General features: G+C 41.1%; 2 protein-coding genes across 2 annotated transcripts in view; one reads left to right on the plus strand and one right to left on the minus strand.

Moving 5' to 3' along the window:
* LOC141437618 (kinesin-like protein Klp10A) overlaps positions 1–9442 on the plus strand; it is a 59072-nt gene extending 49630 nt beyond the window's left edge. The window contains exons 11-17 of the mRNA XM_074101068.1: positions 39–173; positions 1033–1072; positions 2788–2965; positions 3920–4031; positions 4280–4454; positions 6544–6618; positions 9220–9442. Coding sequence (XP_073957169.1) covers positions 39–173; positions 1033–1072; positions 2788–2965; positions 3920–4031; positions 4280–4454; positions 6544–6618; positions 9220–9356 — 852 coding nt within the window. The 3' untranslated portion in view covers positions 9357–9442. The remainder of the gene's footprint in view (positions 1–38; positions 174–1032; positions 1073–2787; positions 2966–3919; positions 4032–4279; positions 4455–6543; positions 6619–9219) is intronic.
* A 5425-nt stretch (positions 9443–14867) lies between these two features.
* Positions 14868–19975, minus strand: Fic (FIC domain protein adenylyltransferase). Its single transcript, XM_074100977.1, has 3 exons — positions 18814–19975; positions 18097–18294; positions 14868–16779 (listed from the first exon to the last, which is right to left on the minus strand). The coding sequence occupies exons 1-3, from the start codon at positions 19839–19841 to the stop codon at positions 16647–16649; spliced, it is 1359 nt and encodes a 452-aa protein (XP_073957078.1). The 5' UTR covers positions 19842–19975; the 3' UTR covers positions 14868–16646.
* Between the last annotated feature and the right edge of the window lie 489 nt (positions 19976–20464).

Raw genomic sequence — 20464 nt, forward strand, 5'->3', positions numbered from 1 at the left:
TATAGTACAACATTACTAAACCTTTTCCCATTCTCCAGGGCAAGACGCAGGACTGCAAGAAGGGCATATACGCGATGGCGGCGCGCGACGTGTTCGCGTACCTCAAATCGCCCAAGTATAAGCCGCTCAACCTCATCGTGTCCGCCTCCTTCTTCGAAATATACTCCGGGAAGGTACTGACCACTATTATACTAGACAAGCAATACGGCGAATAGGGCGACCTTGAGGGACAATGGTACTCATGGGCGGTGGTGATCATTTTCGGCCAGATTACCCTTTCTCGTTTGCCTCCTCATGATAAAAACAAAAAAATTGGGTAGATTCTTGGGTGGATTCTATTTAGCCCGTCGTTATTGGAAAATATTACATACGTATTTTTTCTTTTGTCAATCGAACAAAAAATTGCAAAGATGATGCGAGTGGAGGGCCCGTGACGTCACTCCTTATTAGTGTAAAGGCGAGTTTAGACTTGCAAGAAAAATGGTACAAACTCGTTGGCTTTACGGCCTCGCAATGTAATGCAACTTTTTTCTTAAAAGTCTAAACTCTGCTTAACGTAGTTGACGTTAATACGGTAATTACTAAAAATGGATTTGATTTTAGGAATGTAGCCTGCCACATTGCTTAGTAAGTCTTATTCCGTTAAGCCATATTTAAACTGTTTCGACCAACTGATCTCGTCGAATATGCTCGATATAAACGTCAACGGTTGATCTTCTGCCTGCTGAAGTGAACGTCGCTCAAGGTTTTGTCCGCAAAGATCATAATGTAAATGGGTCAATCAACTTTTTTTGTTTGTTATTCTGTCCCGTTGTCCAATTAAAAATGTGATGAAAATAATATTGATATGTTAAGGGGGGTCGCAAGATGCAAAACTAAACTCTTGAACTTTGAACCTATGTCCAGCAAGTGGACAGTTTCCAGGACATAAATGGCAAAAGACAAGAAAAAGTTCATAGACCCACTTAGTGTTTGGAACAATTACTATGTCAAGTTAAGTATGGACTAAAACGGCATGTGGTGTCATTCCAGGTGTTCGATCTGCTCGCGGACAAGGCCAAGCTCCGCATTGGTTAACAATGATGCACTATGCAGATCGTGAATGCAGAGTCGGTCTCGACAACGTGGCGGTGTTGCTGCGGCTCATACAGCACGGGAACGCATAGACCTCGGCACGAGCGCGGCGCCCATCACCGGCAGTACTTAAACATACATAATATAACACAACCGAATTCCATGCAATTTCCAATGTCGGAAGGCCTTAAATCGGATATCCAGTGGGAACATTATGAAGCTATTAATTACACATAACAGACATTTTCTATAGAAATGCGATGGGGACCGAGACAAATGGGAACGGGCTCTGAGGAAGTTCGAAAGTTATAATATAAATTGTCAACGTTTGACAATAGTTGAGTAAATGAACAAAGTCTCTTAATTTCAAATCTTTTCTTAATTTACATTAACCAAATTTGTATAATCTTCATAGGTGTAAAAATCTCCACATTTTTGTCGTAAGAATTTATTTAACTATTTAGCACATTAAATAAATTTTTAGATGTCACTGTTGTCTCTTGGACAACGAGGTAGAAGAACAAACAAGTAAATAATTATTGACACAATTGAAGTTGCTTGAAACAAAGTAAATTTACTAACAGTACAACTAGAATGTTAATGTCTCCGGGACAGTCTGCCTGAATTCAGAAAAAAAAACTGATCTTCTATTTCGTGTTCCGAATGACATTAGAATCCTTTCCCGTCGTATTTTCTCGTAAACGTTCGTATTTGACATACTACTTCAGCCAGCCTCAGTACCCATCAAGATAGCGTAAGGGAAGGTCGCATCGGACAATTAATAATCGAAATAAAGTGGTTAACACCTAGATTAAGATTTTTATTCGATTTTTGTTTACACTACATCATTATATAATTTGATCGTGGAAGATACAACTTCTCAGTGTGTACTTGAAACTCGTGGTTTAACATTTGTCACTTATAAATAAAGTGCCATTATTTATAACATGTCTCTGCTATAATTCATAGACGCGTCGCCAGCATTCGTAAGTAGTAATTTCTTCCGAATTTCATCACTACATCTCTGTACACTGTCTCAGAAATCGACGATAATCCCTCGACAGCAAATTAGCAAATTTCCTCTCAAAATAACTATGTTTAATATTAATTTAAAACATGACTTCAGAAATCGGCCCTTTTGTGCTTATTAAGGTATGATATCATGTGCATCGTCTGACACTCTTTTTGAAGGACTCGATATTTCTTGTGTGTTACAATTCACTCATGTATTCTGTGAAGCTACTATGAATGTTTTCTCTTGAAGCGTTTTATGTAGTGAATTTGGGAGCCAACTTTTAGATAACCGGACTGCCTCTTCTGTGGATAATTCAACAGATACTTTTATGTCGGGTATTGAATAGCATAACATAGGAAAAAATGTTGTTGTCTATTGGACACGGGACAAATAAACTAGAAAAAGTTGATCGATCCATTTACAAAAGTTAAAGTAATACTGACACCTGCATGTAATACTGCCCCACACGCGCAAGCTGTCTGATGACTCTATTTTTAGGATGGTTAGGATGTGTCAGATATTTTGGCACGCTCCGCTGTGGCAGACTGTATAAGTCAGAAATTTGGGAGTTTTTCTGCCTTTGCCACCATTAGTGTGGTTTGTTTGTTTATACTCCTTATTGTACAAAAAGGTTACAAAAAAACAGTGGTAAGTACAGGCCAGTCAACCTTTTAAGTTACTGACGCGGGATTATTAAGCGGCCGGTAGCCAAGGCTGGTGTATTTGTTGGGTGTGTAACGCGGAGTCTGGTCGTGGTCCTCAGGTGCTGCGCGACAGCTTCATCGGCGACAAGTCGCGCACGTGCATGATCGCGATGGTCTCCCCGGCGCTCAACTCCTGCGAGCACAGTCTCAACACGCTCCGATACGCCGACAGGTAACGCCACGCGCCACGCGCCACACGCCACACTCACTTTCATGTCAATAAACCATCTAAAATTACCCCACACTGCGCACATTTTGCCTGGTAGAGGGGCTCTGCTGACACTGGATATGAATACGTAAAAAATTGTACGGTACCCTCGGTGCGCGACTCCGATTTTTTTTTCGCCTTCGCCAACGTGCTGCGGATACCGAACTGCCCTTGCGCAAAAGTGAACTCTGTTCCAACTATTTATCTTCTAACACCCTGTTTCACCACTTTGTATAAATTTTATATGTCGGATAAAATTAAATGTGATGCCATCTTTGTTTGGTTGTCCGAATAAACAGAGACGGTATCACATTTATCCGACACATAAAATTGAACAATAAGGGGCTTTTTCACCATCCATTGATTAGTGTTAACCGACGGTTAAATGTGATGCCGTCTCCGTCTATTCGAACAAAACAAATAGAGACAGCATCACACCAAACCGCCAGTTAACACTAATCAATGAATGGTGAAACAGCCCCTGAAGGCGCGGCCACATGCAGTCGCTCGACGCTCGTTTCCAGCGTTAAATCTGGTCACGTGACAGGTAGCGAGCGATAAAGCTGAAAATGCTGAACTTTATTGCGGGAAAAAAAAACCTCTTTAATTTATGAAAAACTGTTATTTTTTTTTCACCCCAATTTCTTTTATTTGTACCACTGCCACGACTGCCACTAGAGGATTAAGAAATTAGCTTCCAAGACCAAGATCATTCCTGCAAGCAGCCATCTTGACGCTGCTGTTCGATGCGGCGACTTGAATCTTCGCAAAAGACTGCTTTTTGAGTCGCGGGAAATTCGAAATAGAGTCACGTGACCAGATTTATTGCTGGAAACGAGCGTCGAGCGACTAGCATGTGGCCGCACCTTGACTGTTCTCTGAAACATTGTCGCTGATCGTGCTTTACTTGTTTGTCAGAGTGAAGGAGCTGGGCACGTCGGACGCGTCCCGCGCGCGCGCCGACTCGCCGGCCGCCGACGTCGAGATGGAGCCCGAGCACGACGACCTCGCGCAGCTACGGTCGCTCAACGTACGTATACACTGCTTGTGCTCATAGTGCAGGAGCCGGCACTTCAGAATTAACGCAGAACGCTTTGTGAGGGGACAAGGTGGCTAAATGCGTGTTACAGAGGCGGTCCAATCTGGACACGAAACGTGTTCTCGAGACTAAATCACCCGCAGTTCTCTTTTTACGTTGACGGTGACGTTGTAGCCGAAATAGGCCAGGAGCTATATGTTGTCTCAATAAAAATTAAGTTTTTAACAATTTTTTTCCAGGAGGGCGACATGTCAGCGGAAATGTACAACTTCCACGAGGCGATATCAGAGATGCAACGCGCCGAGGAAGAGGTGTTGGACAACCACAAGGCCATCTGCGACTACATGCAGCACGCGCAGCAACGCACCGCGCAGCTGCTGCAGCTGACACGGGACGTCGACTACGACCAGGACGGTGAGGGACTGCTTGGACACTACCATACAATACAATACAATACAACCACTATAAACACACAGCGTACAACTAGGTTTTACCTGAAATTAAAAAAAAATGAAGTCGGTAGGATTGTTAAAAATAATCAAGCGACACTGCTTGTTGGGTATATTTACTTACAGGAACCCTTTAGGGCCTATGCCAGCTGATACTGTTTGCACGGAGCGGGTGGGGACGCCTATTAAAAACTAGCACGGGAGCAGCGCTAATTATTTTGCGACGGATGTTACCAGTACCCGCGCTGGGCGTGCGTCCCTTACGTGCACCCGCACCAGCTAGCGTAGGCCCTTTAAAGCCTCAAATAGCCATTACAGCTAGCTGACTTTTTTTACTGATATTTTATTAAATTAAGTGGCATTTGTGGGTGAGATTTTTTTTTGTAGCCGAGAAAATGTAATTTAAAAAAACTACATTGTTTTGCTTCAGGATCCGCCGCCGTTACAGCAGGGCTACTACGAAACTCTTAAACTCGAAGTTCGTATCGGTACCGTCCCTCTCGCTCTCGTATTATATAGTATAAAGTGTCAGAGGGACCGCACGACACGAACTTCGAGTTTCGTAGTAGCCCTGCAGATTTCTCAATATTATAGTTATTTTGTGATTTTGTTGGCTTTTCAGTGTAGGAATTATCACTAGTAGATAGTAAAGTAGATAGTATAATATGTTATGTGTTGTATAGTACTGCGACAAATATAAGTTACACCGATAATCTTCGTCCACGCAGACTGATGTTGACAAATGCCTTATTATTAAAAACGAACGTAAGCGCCGATCCCATAAAGACCTGCTTGCGTTATGAGTAAAATGGAATATGCTACATAATTTTTCTCGCTCATGTTGTCGAATGACAACTGACAGGTCGTCAAACAAAATGGCGGTCGCCGCGTAATGGCGCGCGAACTTTAAGGTGCGGGCACATGCAGTCGCTCGTTGCAGCGATAAATCTGGTCACGTGACCCCATATTGAATGTGATTTTGAATTTCCCGCGACTCAAAAAAGTAGCGTCAAGTCGCCGCGTCGAAGCAGCAGCGACAAGATGGCTGCTAGCAAGAATGATCTTGGTCTTGGAAGCTGATTTCTTCGCATTTAGTAGCAGTCGTGGCGGTGGTACAAATAAAAGAAATTGGAGTGAATGAAAAAAAAAACAGTGTTTTTGGCGAAAATGATGAGGTTTTTATTTTCAGCGCTAAAGCTCAACATTTTCAGCTTTATCGCTAAATGTGACCTGATTTGACGTTGGAAACTAGCGTCGAGCGATTTTCATGTGACCGCGCCTTTAGGCACTTGTCTCACCGCTTGCGAGGAAACGATTGGCTATCGACTATTTTCTCGCTCAAGAAACGAACAAAAGATATAAGATCCTGTGTGAGTAAAAGAGACATATATATTAATAGTTGATCGCTGGCTGTTCACACTGTCGGCGAGAACTCGCTCTTACATCTTTTGTGGCAGCGACAAAAGCTAATACTCGCTGAGCTATAAAACTAGCTCAGCGATACTCGCTCAGCGCTGTTAGCTTGGCGGCCGCCCGGCTCGAGCGAGTAGAGCGAGTAATCGCCCGTCGTGCTCGATCACTCGCTTTTCACTGCTCGCCCACTCGTTTCTAGTTACTCGCTCTGCTCGCTTCTCGCTCATCGTCGGCGGTGGGACAAGTGCCTTAGACCAATGGCTGCTAGAGACTTTAATCGCACAAACGCACTGCCTTATAAAATATAGGTAATGGGCTTAATTTTCGTGCCTTCAAACAAAACGGCTGCTACGAACAACGTTGTAACTTATATATTGTGGCACTACTGTACATGTGGCGTGTGTCTGTGGCATGTGCAACGAGGGTTCACAGAGGCGAAATATCGCTAGATGGCGTTAGTATCGTGAGGTCCGTTTGACGTTTGACGCTTGCTCGTGATTGGTTAAATAACTAAATGAGCCAATCGCAAGCAAACGTCAAACCTCACGATACTAACACCATCTAGCGATATTTCGCCTCTGTGAAAACCCTCAGTGCATGCGGGGCGGGTGTGATGTGGGTGTGGCTGTGGCGTGTTGCAGAGCTGAGCCACTTGGCGCGCAAGCGGCTGCGGCCCACGAGCCGCGGCGTTGGCGCCACGAACCGCACAAAGATAGGTCTGCACGACCACGACACACTTGTTGGTAACACGACGCGTTTGCGGATCTAAGCAGAGACTACTGACAGACGATAGCGATTATAACAAAATGTAGTAATGATACAATAACACCTAAGTATGTATGTAGTGACTGCGTCGTGCATTTTTGTCAACATAACATGTTTGTAAAGCACAAACTGGTTTAAGTTGTGTTGAAAGTTCATGAAACTTTAGAGATTTTTGATTGACAGAATTTGACTTCTAGCTCAGACTTGTGTATTAAATTTAGTACGCTGAACAACCTTTTCATTTTATATTCCATTTAAAAATGAGCACTTTTTTAAATTTAATACAAAAAATACAATAACCCGAAACACAAATAAAATATGCATTGACAAATAAAATAGTTAAAAAAACAATTTATTTAAATAATCGCAATGGTCCGCAAACTGACGTCAGTCCATTTATAAAGTTAACAATATTCATGGCGGTCATCGCTTCGGTTCTAACGCCAATGCTGTCGCTCCATAATAAGCCATATTTACTCTGCGCGAGAAATGTAATGCGAGTTAGGTTACATTGCAGGGCAGTTTTTACATAGGCCAAGTAAAAATCAATCTTATGTCAATGTCTTAAATACTACGACATGGAAATTTTTTCTCACTTTGACTATATTTATAAAGTGATCGGACATTTCCACGATGTGCAACTGGCATTATAACTCTCGTTCCGTCTAAATAAAGCTTTATTCTATTTTCAGCCCATATGTAATTTTAAGTTTTTCCTTCTTGCTTTTGGTGTTTAGTAATTGTAGTAGTTTAAAAAACTAAAAACACATTGTAATTGCATTTTGCCCCATCGTCAGACCCTGGATACCATTCTTGGTTAAAGTACACCCTAAGACGATTTTAACCTTTTCGCCGCCACGTCAAATACGAAAGACATCATCCATACGCCAGGCTTTTATATTGCAATGCCTAAAATTGAACTTTAACACAATTAAACGAAGGTTGCTTTTGCATTGAAGTAATGGACGTATATATAGGTCGTTGGCGTCGAAAAGGTTAACAAGCCCAAACATGGCTAGGTTACGTTGTTCTGTCTTGGAGTTTCAGGGGGGGGGGGGCTACTACGAAATTCCAAAATCGAAGTTCATATCGTATTATCATCCCTCTCACTCTTGTATTAAATAATATAAGCGTCAGTAGGACGGCAAGATACAAAGCTCGAATTTTGCACTTCATAGTACAGGGCCAGTGCCCAGCTTCCGGCTCCATTATCAGTACAGCTCCATGGTACAGTCGAGTTCATAAACTTGTGAGCAAACATTTGATCAAAAATATATGAACACGACTCTATTGTTAACGGCGTAGAAGCGTGTTCAGATATTTTTGATCAAAGTTTGGCTCACAAGTTTATGAACTCGACTGTACACCGATGTATTGTCATTAGAAGTTATGCATAATTGCCCTAGCCGCTGACGTATATAAGGTATTCATCCAAGTTGGCGATGAAAATCGACTAATGACATACATAAATCTGGGTTGGAGAAGCTACTGTTCTTGTGGATTCACTTGTAAAGTGTCGTTAGCCAGAAACAAATATAAAAAAAAACAATTCTGACCAATATTTGCGTCAGCGGCAACCGACTACTACTACAAAGCTAATTCTATTTCTCGCATCGCCCCGGAATATCGCTCTTACCCACTACTGACATTTTTAACATATTTAGTAGGTTCTCGGGTGTCTGTAATACGGTTAAGGATTGTCTCACATATTGACCTAATAATGTTCTTGCTGCCAGGCCGCGTACTGGACTCTAGCGAACAGCGGGGCGGGCAGCGGAGCGCCAAGTGTGTTCTATGTTATTGTGTGGCCGAGGCGCTCCTCGGACCTGCCTGGCAGTACACACAATGAACAGAGAAAATGCTCCCTGCGCCGCTGTCTGCTAGCGTCCATTTCGCGGCCTTAAAGTGAAGAGATACTTCAGTAACAGACTTAACACTTCAATGGGCATTTTCTCCACTGATTAAAAAAATCGTTGTCCTTGGCTTTTTTTGGAAAAACGTTTTGAGATAAATGTCAAAGAAAAATGTTTGTGTTTAAAAACAACCATATTTTTAAACTTGTCTAATATTACACCAAAATAAAACTACCTATTTTATTACTATTTTTCAAACACCCCAAAAAACAGTCCCCTGACATGTCCCCAACCCAGAATTTGATAATATTAGCCATGTGTTACAATTTAGCAAGATTAATCTATTGAACTTAAAAAGATGATTACACCATTGATGACAACAAAGCAGTATTTCAATGTGATTCAATATATATGCATGCCATTTTATTAACATTTTTAATCAAACATTGTCTCAAGAGTACAAAAACAGTACACAGTCAGTTGCCTGATTAATATAAAAATAATTGATAAGATTGACATTTCTGCATACATTTATATAGGTCTACACAACTCTGTAATTATGTTGCAAAAAATATTTTTACTGTTCAATTCATCATAATTTGAAGAGAAAGTTGGCAGGGGACTGTTCAAATTTTCCAATTAGTGGAGATATACCCAAATACGTGCATTAGTTTACCTGAGATATGTTTTTTATTTCAGCGTACGCGACGCAGTGGGAAGAGTTACTAAACGAGCAGCTGGCCGTCCTCGCACAGGCTCGGGACCTGGTCGCAGAGTTCCGCGCCAAAATGACGCACGAGGAGCACATCTCGCGCCGCATCATGCCGCGCCACTAGCGCCGCGCGACGCGTGCGGCACGCGCGGGATACACCGTGCTACACTACGTCGAACCGTGCTGTGGAGCGTGAAGTTACGTGTCTGTTTATTATCTGTTTCTGAAGGCCTAGTCCGAAGTTCGAAAATCGAAGTTCGTGTCGTACCGGCCCTCTCGCTCTCGTATTAAATAGTAAGTTTTATAGGGACCGAACGACACGAACTTCGATTTTCGAATTTTGTAGTAGCCCTGCTGTTGCGGCGGCGACTTGAGGCCACGTACACACACACAAGTTTGTAATTCTCAAGCGATACTTTGGGACGGCGCGCTGAAACCGCGCGATTAGCCGCATAATGCGTACGTGGCCTAATACTTCTGTTATTATGTCGATAGTAAAAATAGATATTGTTTTTTACGCTGTCTTGTAAAAAAAGGGAATAATGACAGCCAAAATTAATCACACAGAATTCCATAGAAAAAAATATTTTTGTTTAAATGGGACAGCGTCCTCAATTCGAGTCAACTAAGCTTAACTTGAATTATTTCAAGAACTATGCACTTGATTCCAAATCAAGATGAGGAAATTTAAATTTACAGACCGTAATTATCGCTCGTTTTCACTATCTTTAACTGTATGTAGCACGACGATATAGTAGCACGGTGTCGTCTCGTAAGCGGGGCTCCATCCAACAAATCGTGTTTACCCGCGAATCGTCGGTCGACAGTGATACTATGTAGGTAGGTAAGACTAGGATCTCAGTACCGGTTTGTGGACGGATCTGTTCTCTATTGCTTGGAAAAAATAATTCCCTGAGCCGTGGAACTTGTGGGAACAGATGCGTAGCCCTCTCGCCGCGCCCGCGATCGGCAGTTGGTCAAAATTGTGTATTAAATACTGTAACATTTCCGTGTAAAACCTTGAAATTAGAGCATCGAAGTCTAAATTTTGTTTATTGAAGTGTTGTAGTTTTATGTTGACTGCTTTGGACAGATTGAGTCTGTATTTCGATGCTTTTGTGGCGAGGCGACGCGGAGTGTTAAGTCATTATAATAAATCTAATCTGTATTCAATACGTCTGGCCAGCTGTTTAGGAATTTTGACAGCAGATATCTGTTTTGACATTAATTTCATCACAGTTTTTTTTAAATCCTTCAAGGATTTTTTAGGTAAAAAGTATATTTTCCTTGACAAATTAGTACTTATCTTATAACCCATGGCAAAGCCAAAGGGATGTGATTTATTCAGAAAGTATCACAGATAAACGTCGATATCAGCTGTCTTGATGTGACCTAACAGCTCTCTAGATTCCTTTCTGATCCTAATATGATGTAAGTAGCTGGCCTAAAACTTCCATTATTTTTCAAATGTCGCGACTTTTGTGTTATTTTCGACGCCAGCATACAGTCCGACGCCCGATTCTTATTTGCGAGAACTGTGTGCCGGGCTCGTGTGATTCTAAAGCTTAATATACAATGACATTGTAACGGATGCCGTCGCGTTGTTGATGAAACGATAGACTGTTTACTGTAAGTATGAAGCACAAACCGACGGACAGCGCGCTGTGTATATAGAATATCGTGTGAAGACTCCGCTTTATGTAGCGCGTGACACATCCGAAATAATTGTATCACTGGTCCCTAACAAGCTGTTTCTAGCAAAAGGTTGCGTGGACATGGTTTGACAGGTGTTTTCGCCATGTATGGCGCGGTTGTGACACGTGTAGTACGGAGTTCGGTGCGTAGAACATATGTAACTTACTCATTGCATTTAACTCGTCTAATGGCCTATCTTAGTTACTTATTCAGGTAAATATTTTGAGCACTCTACTAAGTGACGGTTTTATATAAAACAGAATTGAGAATGAAATGCAGGGAGGTCGCGATTGTCATCTATTTATAAAATGACCCGTGAGTTTGATTTTTCGTTTTGATTGTAGACCGGAAAGAGGCGCTTGAAATGATGATCTGAAAGAGCTTGATTGTAGATAATTAAAAAAGAAAGGTCGGGTACACAGACTCGACGTATCCAGTGTTTTTTTTGCATGTCATTTTGTTTCTTTGATGATAGTAACTTGTAGTTGTGAGCTCTTGATCTAAAAAACCTAATCTATTTTTGATATTTGTTTTTAAGAAGTGTAATAAAGCATTTTGGTGCAAAATGATGATAGATTGTTGGTGCTTAGATTTGCTAATTACGTTTGTATGTGATTTGTCTAGTATGTCTAGTTTATCCATTGACGAAACTAAAAAGGGTTCTATTTTTGTGCATATCCTTCTCAAAGTTGTGCCGTGCTCGTCAGTTTTTCAGATCAAGAGACAATCTATTCGAATGTACAAATGAAAGATGAGATTCAAAAATTCTATCGGTTATTTTTTGCAAAGTTTGTCTTGCCAGATTATCGTTCTTGGGATATCTATCATCTGTCTCATACGGATGATTTACTTTGAGGATAAATCAGGTGTCAGATGCCATTGATGAATTTTATAAGCCGATATGTCTTAATATTTGAATCTCTTGCTGTTATATTATTTATTATTGCCAGTGTAAAAAATGTATTTATGAGAGCCAGCTCAAAATTAGTGTGGTTTTGATGAACTAATTCCCCGGAACCACCGCGTTGACATTCGAATCTATTACTTAATTCGTATACGTGTAAAATGTGTTGCCTTATTCAGCTTGTTATTAATAATGTTGTTTAAATTGTAATATATTCATATCATTTCGTTTCGATGTTCGATCAATACAACATTGTGCCTAACCGATGAACTAAAAACCTTACTTAATATAGCGTCGATAGATTTATTAGCTGTAACGAATTTCAGGGGAGACGTTTGATTTCATTCCATTGCCTTCTTTTAGTGGTTGTGTTATTCGCGGGACTCGAGACTGTGGAGTGGCGCGCCGCAGTGCCCCTGCGAGGTCTCAATGGAGACGTAGCAGTCTAGTTTTTCTATTAGTTTAGTTAACTAATTGTCAATATTTATATTAACGGGGACCTGCACGATTTGGGCTTAGCCTGTTGCTTGTGTGCTAGCGACGTCAATCGGTTGTGCGCAACTCGGCCACGGACCTGACACCTGCGCGGGATCCCATGAAATTTGACCCTATCGCCAGTGCGTTAGAGGCACTTTTGGAAGCGGACCCGTTCTTACCTGCTTTTAAGGACTGACATGAGCCGAAGAAATAAATTTCTATTCGCAGAATTCTCTATTTTGTATTTAATTATAATTTATTTTTACATTTGCTAATGTTTAAAAAAATAGAATATGTTATGTCATAAAAAGTGTAAAATGTGTTCTTTTTTATTAAAAAAGAGTAAAACTGTAAACTCTTTATTTGTAAGGTTTTCAAGTCTTGATTTGTTTCGCGGCTTATTTGTTTAGTTGCGCGTTTGCGGCACAGCTGCGACGTTGTTTGCAGCTCGTTGCTGGCGCCTGTAGAAGTACCCTCGCGACGGCTCTGCGCTCTGCTGGCGCCTCAGCCGCCCGCATTAAGGTAGAAACACACTACTAAAACGAGACGCTATGCCACGCCACCCGACACGTGTCAGTAGTAATTAATCCCATACATTTTACTATGGCTAGGTGCAGATATATAAGACACGTACGGGAGTGTTGCCAGGAAAGGGACCACGCAGTGTGTTTCTGCTTAGCACCCGAAGCTACGCGTCGGGCACGCCATCCGAATAGTGTTGTGATATCGCGTGGCGTGTCATATATGAGCACGGTTTGCATTGGGTGTCGACGGGTCAATTGGCGTCGAGTGTTAGTGTGTTTCCACCTTTAAACGTGTCCAGCCATATTTCTCGCTACAGCCAGTCCAGTTCGCGACGCCAGAGATCCAGTAGCTCGAGATTAGATAGCGCTTATTAATAAATAAATAAAAAACTAAATCAGTACTCTGTATCAGAGTCCTGCGTTGCGGCGATGGTTGTACTGAACGAAATCTCTCTTTATTATATACATTTTTAATTAATTGTAATAGTATTGTGTTACGGACGAGGCGGCGCGGCCGCCGGATCGAATGCTTTATTGTAAACATATTTTAACATCGCACATTATAATAAATTAATCGAAATTGAGCGTGGCTTGTTTTTATCACAATTTCCTTGCTTAGATGTAATCTTCAGACGGGTTTGTTCCACCCAGATAACAAAAACTTTTACGGTAAATTTAGGCTTCAAAAAATTAGGTACGAAGACGAGCGAAGCACAACGCGCGAGCCGAGCGAGCGACAGCGGCTGGCGAAGCGCTAGGATCTAATTACGTAAGGAAATGATTTGGCAAAGTGGGCAAAACCCGGGTTATCACCTAAAGTATCTAGTTATCTATCATGGTTATCTGGGTGGTACAGTCGAATTCATAAACTTGTGTGAGTGGTAAGTTGTGATGGCAGAGTAAAAAATAAAACGTCATATTCAAATTGATTACTAAAATGTATTTAGAAATATACCTAGTCATTTGTACTGGTATCATGAAATTCAATTTATTAAATAGTCTCAAAATTAAACCGGAAGACGATTCTACAACATGGATAGAGATACTATGATATAGGCCCCTAGCTTCCACTGATAATCAATCAATTTCTTTTCGATTACAAAATAAGTTCTATGTTAACACACTCGTTTCCGTGTCGTGTTTCGCAATCAAATGACAGATTTCGCATACAAAATCTGTCATTTGATTGCGATTGCGAGTGCCAGAAACGTTAGGCAATACGGCCTCTGGGTACCTTTGTGCTAATTATGTCATATTCACATTCCATACATCTGGCAAAGAAAAATCATAGCGAAATTGATTATGGAAAGGTCCCAACCACCAGAGGCCGTATTGCCTACGATTCTGACGCTCGCGATCGCAATCAAATGACAGATTTCGCATACAAAAACTGTGATTAAAGTGTGAGCGGCCTCTGGTTATGGTAAGGTACCTATCTATCTATCTGGTTAAAAATATCGTAACAACTATATTCCGCTTTTAATGATGGCGACTGTACGAGACAGACAAACTGCAATGGGGCCAGACTTAACGCAATTGTTATGCAACACGAAACTCGTCCGCTTTTTGCTTCAAAAATATGACGAAAACATATCATATTCGCTTATTGATGCTAGTTGAATCAAGATCAAAGACAATAATAGATGGTTGACATAAGTAACAGAGAACATAAGGTTGCCTGGAGGGGATCGCTCTGACGTGATAAAGCAGCTTATGCTTACATTAGAATTTTTCTCTATTTGGCTCTGTTTTCCCTAAGTGCTTACTATAATTATGGTCTTCAATGAAGAGTGATTCTATTGTATTGTTTCATCTGCTCTAACTAACGTCGACTTCGAGTTAGAAGTATTTTATAGTTATTTTGCCATTTTAAGGTAAACGTCCACTTGTCGGCATCGACGCATTTCCCTAAGTGCTTATATAAGTGCGTCCACCTGTCCGCATCGTAAGCATCGCACATTTCTATACAAAGCAACAAAATCCGATCTGCGTAAGCGTACGACTTAAGGTTAGTATTTATTGTTTCATTGTAAAAATCAAGGTCGATAATGTGTTGTAAGGGGCAACAACTATGTAGCTTGGCTAATTTTTATCATTCGTATAGTCTTGCCTCGTTTTTAGTTTGAAGTAGGTACGGTCAGCCAATTAAGTGGTTTTAGGGTGGTAGACCGCATATTTGGCGGATGTTACCTACAGCTAGCATCAAAAAGGTGTTGTTAAATACCGGAAGTCGAAATGTTCTATGAACCGTTGGTTCCACATAATTTTTAAACACTCTTTAAAGCCCAACACACAGAGACAATGTGTGCGGGTCGGGAGCGCGACGGGTCTATTTACATGGCGGTATATGGACGACGGGTACGGGACGAGTCGAGTCGCGCCGCATCCGTCGTCCGTCGTCACAAACAGCGCGCGGGCCGAGCGGCAACGCGCGCTGTTTGTATCGCGCCGACTTGGCACGCACCCGCTCTCTGTGTGAATACAACAAACCGCGCGGCTCACGCGTCGGAAACGACCCGACCCGACCCGCACCCGCCCTCTGCGTGCGTTGCGCAACTCTTTCTCCCTATCTCTCTAATAATAAACGAAAGCCTAAGATACAAATTATTTATACAAAATAATAAATAATGGGAATAAATAAGGCGCTATTATATGTATGTACAGAGTCAAGTATCACAGACAACAGATCACAGTTAAGATCGTGATGTGCCGCAATTTAAAATTATTTAATCTCTTTGGTGAGTTTAAAAAATACATGTAGGCGAATTTTGAAAAAATGGCAAGGGACACTTAAATAAACTAGCAACACTGAAATATTACAAGAAAGGAACACGCGTTGAGCACCTTCGTAATACTGTGCGTTAAATTAATTAAAAGATAAATTTAAACAAAAAAATAGGCTATTTTGACACTACCAATCAAATTAGGTATTATCATACTTTTTATGAGCTGTTTAAACGAGATTACTTCATAGATTTTTTATGGTTATAGTATAGGTAGAGTGGCCAGTCTTTGTTGAATTTTCAACCTTTTCATTTTGAAATCAAAAATTAAGGACCAATATATTTGTCTTGTTTTTCTTTATTTTTTAATCCGCCTAGTGGTATTGCCACATATCATTCGATATTGTCGCTGAACTGTCTCGCTAGACAAAATAATACTTTACACGTTTTAATACGAAACAGAATAACACGATATTTACAATTTTATATGAATAACATAGATTTAACAATAATATGGCCTGCCAGCAGGCATTTCGTGGAAGCAAGAACTAATCGCCACAATCATCTTATACTAGCGCTAAATTAAGTTGTAGGTACGAATATCAAAAGCCGAAGCTGTAACACCATTGTGAGTGAGCAGTTTCGATAATTTATAGTTTTTAGATACTCTACATAAATGGCAGAACCATGAGGGTTGAAAACGTAAAAAAATATGGCGCTTGTGATCGTATTCGCCATCCTTTCTGCCCCTTTCCCGTATCGTTTGATAGAAGGAAGTAGTGAAAGCACAATAATTTTCACCATTTCTCTCTGTCACACAGTGTAGGATGTGGGTAGAAAGAGATAATTAAGCAAGCGCTGAGTTACCCCCTTATTCATAAACGACAATCAAACCTATTTTAGTTAAAATGCCGCTAAAATTCGTTTGTCCTTATCTGTCACTTCGACATTTGTATTTGTTAGAAAGGGACAAAGCATTTGTTAGTTAACATAGGCTTGTTAAGTTTCATGAATAAGGGGGTAGGACAATACGGGCAATGGACCACGGAAGCAGTTTAACTGTCGACAGTATGTTTTCATCTAATCTACCCTCACAGTGGTTCGTCCATGACGTCCAGTTCTCCCAATATGTGCGGGTCTCCGATGGCTGGCACCATGTGGGCGAACTCGCTCGTCGCCCACAAATACAGGTTTAGTGTGCGCTCCGTGCATTGTGCTATGAATCTGGAAGGAAGCATTGCCTTATCAATAGACTGACAGCACAACACTATCACAGTATAATTATGGCAGCGCTAGTCTGCCGTGCGCAAGCTAAAAAACTTGACAAAATCAAGTTTCGTGATAGAGTAGAAAAACACGGTAATTATTTTAAATCAATTCTACGGTTATCTTCATCATCCCAGCCTATTTACGTCCCACTGCTGGGCACAGGCCTCTCAGAATGAGAGTGCTTGGGCTGTAGTTCCCACGCCGGCCCAGTGCGGATTGGGAACTTTACACATACCATTGAATTACTTCACAGGTGTGTGCAGGTTTCCTCACGATGTTTTCCTTCACCGTAAAGCTTGTGGTAAATTTAAAATTTAATTTCGAAAAACTCAGAGGTGCGTTCCGGGATTTGAACCCACAACCTCTGCTTAAGAGGCCATAGGTCAAACCACTAGGCCACCACGGCTTCTTACTTACTTACTTACGGTAATCTTATGGGTACAAAAATGACATGGAAAAATAAAATAATAATGTGCATGTCACAAAACAATTATAGCCTTGTCTAGTCGACATCAGATATTTCAGAGCAGCCAAGGTGATCAAAAATATCTAAACATAAACTCTAATACCTTAATAATAGAGTGCATGTGCCGATATTTTTGACCACCTTGGCCGCTCCGTAATATATCTTTAAGTTTTCCTTTCCTGTTTAGGTTAGCTTGAAAAGATCCCTTTTAGGGATAAGTTTGCCTTTGTACTCTTTTGTTTTGTTGTTCTCTTTTTGTATTATTTTTGTGTTATATGTACAATAAAGTATTTACTTACAATACATACATATCTGATGGGGACTGTCCATCTAATTTTGACAATTTGCACTTCTGTGAGTCAAGCAATCTTATATATCCTTTGGTGAATGTACTTTGCAAACTCACAGTACCCCTAAAGTACAGTCAAAGAAACTGAATCGCATACCAGGGTGGAACCTCTGTTACTGATATCATATTGACATTCTAAACATCTGCCAAAGAAATTGTAGTAAAATTGATTATGCAATTCTGTTTTCTCAAGTGTACTTATTTATTTTGATTCTGTCCAGAGGCCCTGCAGAAGCTTCGATCCCCAGAGCTCCATGGAGCACCAGCGGCGTCTTTAGTCCATGTAGCGCCCGTGTGCAATTATTACTTTAGCGCCATCTAGGAAGCGCGCGGTCAAAATGGAATAGGTACAAAGTACGTAAGTAAGTAGGCGCCCCTAACACCGCTGCGCCCGTGTGCAACGCACATCCTGCACTATAGGTAAAGCCGCCTCTGTGGAGCACACTTCTAGACTGACCTGACAAAAGGTCGGACGTCCCCTTCATTGGCAGTCTGCAAATGCTGGTAGTAGAGATGTCGGTGCTGCTTGGGCACGATGACTGGAGGGAAGCCGGCCTGCATTAGGAGCAGGTTCATGAGGAGGCGCGAGGTGCGCCCGTTGCCGTCTATGAACGGGTGGATGTGGACCAGCTTGTAGTGGGCCAGGGCTGCATATCTGGACAAAAAAAGATTTCACAATCAAACTGGAAATATTAAGCAAACTAAAACTACAGGGAGGGAGCCTGTATGGTTAAATAATCCCAATTGCTTTAAAAACACGTTAATCAAAATAACTGATAAACAAGTCTAGTAGTCTTTTGGGTAATTCTGGACTAGTACCCTATGTTAAAAAGTGTGATCGAAACTAGTAACAAAATTGACTAATCACAAGTACTTAGATAAGCACCACTGTGTCGCGCAGGGTGTTTGATGGGTTAAGTTACTTAGTTTTTATTTTATAGTTTCTTTAAGGTAGTCAAGTTATTTGGTTTTTAAATTCATTTATAAAGCTTGCTTTGCTAATCATTGCAAAGAAGTAATGATAAAGCTACAGATGTTACTGGTTTTGTTTTTTTTTTCTTGTTGAGGCTTCGAACACTCCAGGTGATCATGTCAGCCTCATGGGTGCTTGCTCATTTTCCCTACGCAAGGGACTTATTAAAAAAAGTGGCAAATGCAAATGTTACTGGCTTACCTTACAGGATGTAAGTCTAATGCATCTTCAGAGTTTAACCACTCCAGAAATTGAAGCATTAGCCTTTGAATCTCAGTGGGGCCCGGTGGGATGTGTCCCCCAACATACACCTGCGTTCTTCTGAACTGTCCCCCTTCCACAGGGTCCACATGACCCAAAACTCTTTTGTGTATCTCCAATATATCCCCCATAGTAATATCTCGTAAGCGGTACAACAAAGTAGCATTAATATACTTCATTGCCGCATCCAAACCTAAAATCTCATTGTGCTCATCAACGCTTTTGCCAGAAACTGCAATCCTAGTTTCTAATATACTCCGTGTTTGCTGCAATGTCATTGTGTTACCCTCTATACCAACAGTGTGGTAAATATGTTGGAAGTATGCCTCTTTCTTAGCTCTTCGTAGAGCTGAATTATTTTCTGGTATAGAGGACAAGGCGTCTCTTTTCTCATCTATTTTTCTTAACATTTCCCGGTCTAAGTTTTCAACTATGCTCGCTGTTCTTTGTCTATTCATTAAAGCTCCAGAATGATCTGGAAAATTACTTAACGCTAGTGTGTACAGTTGGTCAGCTCTCACCACATCTTTTTTGGTGTCTTCTAAGAACTCCCCATAGTGGTTTAGCACATCTGCGTGCTTCGGGGACAGAGCAAATGCGTGCTGGAAGAGTTTTAAGGCTTTGTCTGCTTTGCCATGCTTCTTCATCTCTAAAGCTGCGTTTAACGACACCACAGCCTCGGCGTCGCGCACGGAGTCCCGGGGCTTAGCCAACGGCAGCGGCGCCTCATCGGATACCGTCTCCAAATAGTTACCATACAAACCTATCGGTATAGGGAAGAAAGGTTTCGCAAATTTCGCTTCATGAGTTAGTAACTTGTGCAAAGAAACGACCACAGCCAACGTACACACAACACTAGACAATATCAACACTGTCCTAAACCTTTCTAAAATCATTTTCGAGTAGAAATACTTTGAGTCACTGAGCTTCATTTTCTCGGACTCTGAAGTCCTACCTATGAACAGCATGGTTCAGTATGAAAAAACTACTATTGCAGATTGATAAAATCTGTGAGTCAATCACTGGAAACAATTTAGATTGCATAGTGTATTGCTAAAATATTTGGAAAACGCTAATACCGTGAAACCACGTAATGACATGCTTTGCTTGACAGATTTGTTGACAGACAAAAGTTGACATCCTGTCATCTGTCACCTGTTCGAGACACTAATAAAAAAGTTAAATTTGGTTTTAATTGTGGCAGCACTACTGTGGCGGAAACTTCAAAAAGTTTATTCACTGCTCATTTCGTAAACTTCGTGTTTATGCTGGATCTTAGTGCTGGATCTAGGCGACATCTAAGGCGACATAAAAATGACTAAATCAATGAAAAATCTTCGTCTAAGACTAAGGCAATTAGGTGTCAACAGCCATTATCTTTCTATCTAATCTAATACCTTTAAACGAGCAATTCTTGTATGTACAAAGTGGGTCCTGTAACAAAAGCAAAAAATTAAACCACAGCTTCGACTCTTCATCTTAAGCTAATTTAAAGTTTAATCGGACAAGCAATGTATTGCGAAATCGGTCATTTTGTTTAGGGTTGTAACGGAGACCTTCTTAGCGGAGGTGGAAGCGGATGCGAAGGCGA

The sequence above is a fragment of the Choristoneura fumiferana genome, chromosome 18, assembly GCF_025370935.1.
Source record: "Choristoneura fumiferana chromosome 18, NRCan_CFum_1, whole genome shotgun sequence".
Taxonomy (NCBI): domain Eukaryota; kingdom Metazoa; phylum Arthropoda; class Insecta; order Lepidoptera; family Tortricidae; genus Choristoneura; species Choristoneura fumiferana.